This window comes from Podarcis liolepis (assembly GCF_965112155.1).
Source record: "Podarcis liolepis genome assembly, chromosome: 7".
Taxonomy (NCBI): Eukaryota; Metazoa; Chordata; class Lepidosauria; order Squamata; family Lacertidae; genus Podarcis; species Podarcis liolepis.
Window position 1 is genome coordinate 28304548 of NC_139561.1, and position 9767 is coordinate 28314314.

The window sequence follows — 9767 nt, forward strand, 5'->3', positions numbered from 1 at the left end:
CTGCAAGGCCAAAATTTGATGCCTCTCCTGCCTCTTGCCTTCCATTCTGTTCAATTCACTACATCAGTGGCTCCCAATTGGCCAAGTACTGCGGACCCCTCCCCCCTTTTCAAAAGGAAAGCCACTGACCCTTTACTTTTGAATCTTATATATCTCAATGGTAGCTTTTGTTATGTGAATGGGTGCCAAGGACCCCTTGGGTGGGTTATGCAGACCCCCTGAGGACTGGGGACTAACAATTGGGAACCACTGCATTATGTCATTGGAGTTTTCTTGGCAGGGATACTGGAGTGGCTTGCCAGTTCCTACTCCAGGTAGGCTCCATGATCACTGCAGATGGTGACAGCAGTCACGAAATTAAAGACACCTGCTTCTTGGGAGAAAAGCAATGACAAACCTAGACAGCATCTTAAAAAGTGAAGACATTATCTTGCCGACAAAGGTCTGTATAGTTAAAGCTATGGTTTTCCTAGAAGTGATGTATGGAACTGAGAACTGGACCATAAAGAAGGCTGATCGCAAAAATTTATGCTTTTGAACTATGGTGCTGGAGGAGACTCTTGAGAGTCCCATGGACTGCAAGAAGATCAAACATATCCATTCTGAAGGAAATCAGCCCCGAGTGCTTACTGGAAGGACAGATCGTGAAGCTGAGGCTCCAATACTTTGGCCACCTCATGAGAAGAGAAGACTCCCTGGAAAAGACCCTGATGTTGGGAAAGATTGAGGCCACAAGGAGAAGGGGACGCCAGAGGACAAGATGGTTGGACAGTGTTCTCGAAGCTACGAACATGAATTTGACCAAGCTGCAGGAAGCATTGGAAGACAGGAGTGCCTGGCGTGCTCTGGTCCATGGGGTAGGGAAGAGTCGGACACGACTGAACAACTAAACAACAACAAGCATTACGTCATAGTTGTGATACCCTGTGGCACTGCTGGGCTTGCCTTTAGAGCAGCAAGTGGAACCTAAACATCTAGGCCGCAACATCTCCCCATCTCCCCAAGAGTCGCTGCTCGTCTTGGGAGGCGGCGAGGACTGGGGCCTCCTTTTGGGGCAGCCTCTTCAATCTCTCCCAGGAGGCCTGCCCTTGCCGGGGGCTGAGAGGGGACTCGGCTGTGAGGAGGCACCTCTGGCCTCATGCCAGACTTGTTTTCCCTCATGGTGAACGGGGCGGGGAGGGTTTTGGTTGTGAAATGCCAGCGTGCTGCTCGAAAAGGCTCCGCTTGGGCAGAAGGGGCCGTACGGGTCACATGCCAGCCCAGCAGGGCTCCATGCAAGAGAAGGCACTACAAAGAGCGATGTTTTGGCAGCTGGGAAAGGGTTTGGAGGCCTCTCTTAGGAGATGCTTGTATTGCCAAGGCAGGGCAGTTGTGTCTCCCCTCCCCTCGCTATACGTACGTGGTCCTGGTGTGATGCTTGAGGGATTGTTTAGGGAAGAACCAGCGAGTCTTCATGGCGGCCCAGAGTGCAACCCCGCTCCTGGCTTCTTGGCAGAGGTGGCATCAAATGGACGAAAGGGGAAGGCTGCTGCCTAGCGTGGCACTGGTGTTGCCCCAAAGTAGGCACCTGCCCCCTATGATCTCAAAAAACTGTTCTATGCCTTATCCTGCTGTTATAAGAATTATAAGGTCTCAAATATAAATTAAATGTTCCTAAATGTACAAGGCAAACACATACATAAGTATATAAACCCTGTGTCTGAAATAGTAAAGGTAAAGGGACCCCTGACCATTAGGTCCAGTCATGGCCGACTCTGGGGTTGCGGCGCTCATCTCACTTTATTGGCCAAGGGAGCCGGCATACAGCTTCCGGGTCATGTGGCCAGCATGACTAAGCCGCTTCTGGCGAACCAGAGCAGCACACGGAAACGCCGTTTACCTTCCCGCCAGAGCGGTACCTATTTATCTACTTGCACTTTGACGTGCTTTTGAACTGCTGGGTTGGCAGGAGCTGGGACTGAGAAACAGGAGCTCACCCTGCCGCGGGGATTCGAACCGCCGACCTTCTGATCAGCAAGTCCTAGGCTCTGTGGTTTAACCCACAGTGCCACCCGCGTCTGAAATAGTACAGGAGAGCAATCCTGAATCCATTTTGACTCTCCCAAATTGACCTCAAATATTTCTCTGCAAGGAGGAAGGAAATGGGAAATCCTCCCCATTGTCTTTTGCTTACAAATCCTGTCTTCAGGGCGTATTTGTGTATGAATAGGGTGAGCCTGAGACCTGGATTCAGGAACTAAAGTATTAACCATCACAAAAGAATAGCCGGGCTGCCCAGGTAAAGCAATCAGTGACCATTATCCGGTATCCTGGGAGGGCGGATTTAGACCGCTGTAGACCGCCTCCCCTGCTGTAGACTCCTTCTTCTGTGATGTATGTATGGTGTTTTAGGGGGGGTCTTGGGCTACAGGGTGGGCAATTTCAAAAGTCTATATAAGGGCTTGTGCACCGTTGTTCGGCGTGCTCCTCCCTCCTGCGTGTGGTGAGTGGGGACCCCGTTGCAACAGTTTAAGAAAGATCAGGCTTACTAGCTGCTTTGCTTCTCAGTATACAGTGGTACCTTGGGTTAAGAACTTAATTCGTTCCAGAGAACCTGAAACTGTTAACCTGAGGAAACACTTTAGCTAATGGGGCCTCCCGCTGCTGCCACACCACTGCCGCACAATTTCTGTTCTCATCCTGAAGCAAAGTTCTTAACCCGAGGTACTATTTCTGGGTTAGTAGAATCTATAACCTGAAGCGTCAGTAACCTGAAGCGTCTGTAACCTGAGGTACCACTGTACTCTGGTTGGCCTCTGTTATTTTCTCCTACCAATAGGGGACCCACTTAAGGACTCTGTACGGGCTCTTGGATACCCCATAAGAGAAAAGGAGCAGGTTTTTTTCTTATGACACTGCCATTGTCGGAGATCTTCCCTCCACGTCCTCCGCCTCAACACTTGGAGAAACTTCTTGGTTCATCTCTGTGCCACTGCAGTGCCGACTGACGTCCATTCGTGTCGGAAGATGCCACCGTCATGGGCCAGAGGCGATGCGCAGCCAAGGTGAAGGCAGGAGGGCACAGGCAACCCCCACCCACCACTGCCAGCCCCTTCATGACGCACCTCTCCAGGCCGCACCTTCTCAAGAAGGTCTCCCTTCATTAGCTTTCCGCTGTGGCTCCTCCGAGTGGAGGTTGACGCTTTTGTCACTGGCAATTTGTTGAAGGAGAAGGAGAAGAAGGGTTTGTTGTGAGCAATGAGGTCGCGCCGTCTCCACACAGACCTAATTACTTTGCGCTACAGCAAAATGAAATGAGGCCCATGAGTCACCGAGGAGGAGATGGAAGGAGCGGGCCGGAGGAGGCAGCCGGCTCCTCTCCCATCAAGAGAGAGCTGTCAATCCATTTGAGCCCGGCATGCCGATTAATCATCCAACTTTCCGACTCCTGTAGCAATTAGAAGAGGCCTGCTGGGTCAGAGCAAATGCGGCCCACCTAGCCTCTTGTTCTCACAGTGGGCAACATGGGAATCTTGGAATCGTAGAGTTGGGACCCCAGGGGTCATCTAGTCCAGCCCCCTGCAATGCAGGAATCTCAGCTAAAGCATCCATGAGAGATGGCCATCCAACTACCCTTTGAAAACCTCCAAGGACAGCTCTTACTATATTTTGCCACACTTGTGACCCTCAGAAACTGACTTTAGATAAAGCCAGGAGCCACACTGGCCCATGGCTACAAAAAAACAACAACCACAAAAAATAAAAACAAACAAAAACCCTCAATGCTAGCGCCTCTTTCACCTTCTGAAGTCTCAAGTGGCTTAGAAATGAACTAAACCTCATTGTTTGAAAGAAAGGCCATTGCCCATACTTTTGCTTTCATTCCATGTCCCTGTAGCACAATGGTAAGCAAAGTATTGTTGATCTTATGCTGTTCATGACCATATTTTCCCCCTTCCCAATGTTGATATTTTTTCCGAAAGAAATGATAACCCCTCAAAATAAAAGCCTGTGCCCTTGACTTGCAGCCTCGCCAATGAGTTAAACTAAAGCTTGAATCGAATTTATGCGCAGATTTGGCTGGTGACTTATCTGGTCTCTGGTCAAACAGGCTTTTTGGATTGTTGAAATACCTACAAACCTACAAACCTGTTTGACCCGAGATGACGGCAGGCTGAAGGAATCAATGTATTGCACCCGAACATACACACTGACCGTTCTGCCATGGCCCTTTCCTCTCCCTAAAACAGCTTTCCTCAACCTGACACCCTCCAGATGTTTTGGACTACAATTCCCAGCAGCCCCAGCAGCAGCATCATACAGCTGTGCCAGCTGAGTTTGATGGAAGCTGTGATCCAAAACATCTGAAGGGCAGCAGGCCGGGGAAGCCTACTGCGGACACTCCCTGACCCCAGCTTTAACCTTTATGCTTTCTAAATATTTCAATGGGCCTATTTTTGACAGGAGGGGAAAATAAATGACCTGAATAATTAGAAGCACCTGCTTTGAAAGCAAAAGGTCCACGTTTCATCCTCAGGAGCCCAATCCCCAGGAGGTTAGTGCAGTGTCGTTGCACGCCACACAATCCATGACACTCACAGCACCTCCTCTGGGCTTCCTTTGCCTCAATCTTTGGACATAGAGGAGGTCCAATCAGCCAGGCCAGCTCTCCCATGAGGCAAGATGAGGCACCCGCCTCAGGCAACAGAATCCACTGGGGCAGCAGATCCCAATATCAATCTTTTTTCCCACCCCAGCCCTTCTTCCCTGGCAGAGAGGGAGGTGCCATTTTGGGGCCTGTCTCAGATGCCCAGATATCTTGGGCCAGCCATGCCAATCAGGGACTAAAAGTGGGTATCTTTAGTTGGAGGATATTGGGAAACTGGACCAGCGGAGTCCATCACCAGGTGACCATTGAGGGAATGTACGTCTTTTCACATAAGAGGCACTCGGCTATCTGTGGCAACCCCACATTCCCTGCCTAGAGGGACTCCCCTTTTTTGCCTCTGCCCTTTTCTGGTTATACTCTCACCGGCCCTCAAGAGTGGGGCAAGCACAGAAAACCGACCGGCTCAGTGTCGTTGCCGACATTCCCACACAAGACCAGCGTTGCTGGCATGGTGCACTGCAGCACCCCGAGATGAATACGCCACCCTTGTGCTCTCTGGACATGGTTGCGTACATGTTGATTTTTTTTATAATGCCGTGGCAGATCACCTATATCCCTCTTGCATGTGGCATCAGCAAGCGGGGAAAGGGAAGAAGAAAAAAACAAAATGGGAAAAAGTCCACCGAGAACTTCATCTCAACTTTCCTTGATGCGAAGAAGTTGAAATAGGATCTGTCATTCCCTCCTCGTGTGCTTCACCATCTTGGCGTGGCAGCTTCAAACATTCTCATTCTCATTCATCCATCTTCCCAAAAGATGGAGGGGGGAGGGAAGTGAGAAAAAGCGCAATCCGTTCAGTCCCAGATCCTTTGCGTCAGGCCTGCCCAGGTTCATAAATCAGCCATTTCAATACTCTGCCCATTTCAGATGACGTCCAGCTCTTTCATTAAGCTCATGATTTATCGCTGGAAGGTGCTCTCTTTTATTTTATGCCCGATTTATAAACTTTTTTTCCTGCTCTTTCCCCACCCCACCCCTCGTCGGAGATCATGTTCGCTTTGTCCACCGGGCCAACGAGACAGTAAATTTATTGTCTGAGAACCTCTACTCTGAAAGATGACATCAATGTGAAGAGCGTGCTTGCGTTGCCACTTCCACGGATGAGACAGCCATTGGAGAATCCGCGCTGGGTGGAGTCATGAGGTCACTCGCCATCACGGGTGGACCTGTGGCATAAAAGCACACGATGGGGGCAACAGCAGGAGAAGACGCATCGGCCAGGTGGGAATCTCAGCGCTGACGTTTTGGGGAGGCATGATGGACAAGCTGACCTGGATCTGCCTCTCCCTTGCCAGTCTCTCTGGCCCACTCTGGGCAATCCCTGTGGCCAGCGAAGGGTCCTACTGGCTCCCAGGTAAGTCCTATCCCTTTCCATTCACTCAGTAAGACATTGGTTTCTGGTGGAAGAATAGGTTCAGGAGAACCGAAAAAGCCAAGGGAGAGAGATTTGGGGAACTATCTCCCCCAATGCGGGGCATCCAGTTACACCACTTCTTTTAGGGAACAGGTAAGACACGCCTCTTCCAGCAGGAGTTTGCCCTCATAGCTCAGTGGCAAAGCATCTGCCTTGCATGCAGAAGGTCCCTGGTTCAATCCCCGCCAGCCTGAGACCTTGGAGAGCTGCTGCCAGCCAGTGTAGACAACACTAAGTTAGACGGTCCAACAGTCTGATACAGCATAAGGCAGCTTCTCATGTTCCCAATGAGAGGAACGGCCAAGAAATTTATGAATGGGTCGACATTGCTGCTTTAAATAGGATTTGGGTTGATACAATTTTTTTAAGTTCTTGTGTTGGGTGGTTATTGCATCATTTATAATTATGACAGGAACCGTCCTGAGGGCCTTTGGGCAAAGCATATAAATTTCCTAATATAAATAAATGGATAAACATCCCAGTTCACACAGGTGTGCCGATTGCTTGAGGATTAGAAGCTGGGTGTCGGCTTAAGGGAGCCCCTGGTGCCCTAAATGGACCCTCAAGGGATGAACAACAGGCACATCAGGAAACTGGCAAGCCCTCTCCCGGGAACCTGTCAGGATACAGAATCATAGAAACGTAAAATTGCAGAGTTGGAAGGGACCTTGTGGGTCATCTATTCTAAACCCCCCACCCCAACCACTGGGAATGGCTCCGGTACTTGGCACTGCCGAATATGAGGATCTTTGAAAGAGCATCAATCCATCCATTGAGAAGCTTTTCTTCCTGACGTTTAATAATGACAGAAGAAAATGAATGCCCATGAAAGCCACTCATCCCTGGGAATGGCCATTGTAGCAGCCTTTCTAGGTTACCGAGATCTGCTCCTTGTCAAAGGATGAGGTGGGTAGTTGACGCTGCTGGAGTCCTGTGGAAAGAAACGGGGGGGGGGGGGGAACTGTGGCTGCAGAGGAACACCAGACCCTGACATGATCCTTTCTGGCTGGGGTGTGGAGGGAGGCAAAGGTTTTGAGCCACAGTTCTTCATTTGCAGCAGGACAGGTCTGACCCAAGGAAGCCTAATTCACTTACGGAACTCCCTGCCACAAGCAGCTTAGATGGCCTTTTTAAAAAGGCATGTCCGGGGGCAGGCTGAGCCGCTCAGAGGCCCGGCTTTTGACATCCCTACCCATAATGAAAATTAAAAATGGCAAGCCCGCACAGAAAAACAAAATAGGGCATTCAACAACCAAAAGCTGCTTCCTTTTATTGCTTCAGACTCACAGCAGTAAATAAAAATGATCTGCCTGAGTACTAAATGCACAGACTGGATGGGAGAAATTGGCATTGGAAACTTCCGATTCTCAAATATTTTGGCAGCAATTCTAAGCCCACTTACCTGGGAGTAAGCCCCACTGAATTCAATAAAACTTACTTCTGAGTAGATATGTTTAGGATTGTGTTGCAAATTGCTGTGCAAATGGCATTTAAAAAATATTGTGAATACTACTGCCCAGGGGAATGCGATTATAATTTGTGTGCAAAGCACATCCCGTCATTACCTGTCTGTGCATCTTCCTTGTGTGCACATAATGTGCTTTCTTACAAAAAGTCACAATTCATATCAGAAGCAGACAGAGTGGGAGAAAATAATAAGAACAGAGACTTTTTCAGCACTATTGCAGAGGAGCTTTAAAATCAAGATTCAAACAAGAGGTGTCTTGAAAGAGGCCGACAGAGGTTTATAAAAAGTGAGAAATATATTAAAAAACACATACAGAAACAACAGGAATAACAACAAGCTACAGAAGCCCACAAACCCAGAGCCACAAGCCCGTGAGCCTCAGCTCACACACCCTTTTCAGTACAGGCAGGCAGACCCCATCAGAATCTGGAATTGCCCCAAATGTTAATAGGTATCAGTCAACAACAACAAAATATCATTTTACTAAACCATGTATCTTCTTTGCTTAAATTTGCAGTTATAATCTCTCTCTCTCTCTCTCTCTCTCTCTCTCTCTCTCTCTCTCTCTCTCTGTGTGTGTGTGTGTGTTTGTTAGAGAGAGGTTTTTGTTGGATGTGCATAAAAGCAAGTTTATCCAATGTCTAAAAATTGGCATCTAAATCTGAGGGGGCCCTTGAGGCCCTGGGCCAAGGGGCCCTCCTGGCTCCTACCCCATAGTAGGCCCTAGATCCAGGGGCCCTCTGAAGAGCAGAGGGTGAGCAGGGGGCAAGCTGCCCAATGGACACTGGAGGACTTTGGTCTGGTCTTACACTCTTAAAGGTGACAGAATAACTCAGGGGAAAAGCTACCGGGCAGGGGGAACTCTCTTTTGCAGGGAAAGAGAGAAGAAGGTGGGTGGATTGTGCAGAGCCCCTTTGGGAAGAGTCTGCTACCACACGAGTGTCAATTGCATCCCACCAACCCAACCACCCACTGTGCCTCAGCTGGCCCATGACAAGGCATAGAGTCCCCCTCAGGCTGTGCGATGCCTCCCTCTCGTGTCCTTCTCTCCTTACAGCCACTGATGAAGATGCCAGGATAACTCTGGAGGCCCTGAGCAGCAGGAACAGAGGGTCCTCCCTCATGCAGACCCCACAGGGATTAGTGGGAGCACAGGTGGAAGACGCTCTGAGGAAAGCAGGTAAGACAGAGACACTCCCTTTTGCCTCTGGAGGAGCAAGCCAGACAGGGGCATTCTGCAGCACTTGCAACGCAGACAACCAAACTGCTGCTGCTCCTGCTTCCCAGTGGATCCTGCTCCAAGGGTTGAAGCCGCCCACGCCATACCTGCCCTTAGGACTACCTGTTCACCTTCTTTCGCACTCCATGCAACCTAGCCAACCAGGGAGCATTCAAAACAGAGCCAGGGGTCTTCTGACTGATGGGTCAGGACCTATGGTTTGATCCAAGGCTGGGTGCAACTGCAGCAGGTGGATTTGAAAGGGCAGAAGACCCCTGGTGTAGTGGTTAGGGGGCTAAACCAGGAATCGGGAGACCAGGCTTTGAATCTCCGCTTGGCCACAAACTCTGAACTTAGGCCAGTTCCTGCCTCTCAGTCTAACCTCCTCTTCACAGGGTTGTTGTTAGGATCAAGTGGGAAGAAAGTCACCTTGGGGGGTAGAAAAGGTGTGATAAGAGTCCTGATAAGCGAGCTGCTGGGGAAGGGCATAATAGGGAAATGCCTGGTATTCTGCAAGGCTGGGTTTCATTACTTTTAATTTGGAAAACTCCCACCCAGAGAAGAAATGTACAGCAGAGGCTCTTTTTCTTCCCCTCTAGGATTAAGAGCTGGCAAACTGGTTTGACCAGCACCAACCATGAGCTGAGAGCATGGGCACACTGCCCCCTTTGACTCTCTCTGTCCACTCCTGTCCTAGGAAGCAACGTCCAAAAGCTCCCACCAAGGGAAGCTGGGGAAGGGGACCAAACCAAGGCTGGAAAATAGACCATGACCTTTCCAGAGGAGAAAGCAATGCTTGGATGTATCTTCTTTCTTTTTGTTCCAGGTCTCCACCCCAGAGGCTTTATGCCATCGAGGGAAAATGTCAAAGAGGTGAGAAGCCCCCAGCCCCAAGGCCATTTGAAAGCTTTCCTCCTTGTTATGGGTGCTGTGACTCTGCTGGGTTCTCAGTGTGCGGCCAGGGACTCCCGGTCAACCTTCCTTACATGACTCAACATGTAACATCTGCTTTTCTCAG

General features: G+C 49.7%; 1 protein-coding gene across 4 annotated transcripts in view; it reads left to right on the forward strand.

Moving 5' to 3' along the window:
* Nucleotides 1-5875: 5875 nt before the first annotated feature.
* Nucleotides 5876-9767, forward strand: part of UTS2 (urotensin 2) — a 579903-nt gene continuing 576011 nt past the window's right edge. For all 4 annotated transcript variants that reach the window (XM_083513365.1, XM_083513367.1, XM_083513366.1 and 1 more), the window contains exons 1-3: nt 5876-6002; nt 8588-8710; nt 9576-9622. In XM_083513365.1, the coding sequence (XP_083369491.1) occupies nt 5903-6002; nt 8588-8710; nt 9576-9622 (270 nt within the window). In that variant the 5' untranslated portion in view covers nt 5876-5902. The remainder of the gene's footprint in view (nt 6003-8587; nt 8711-9575; nt 9623-9767) is intronic.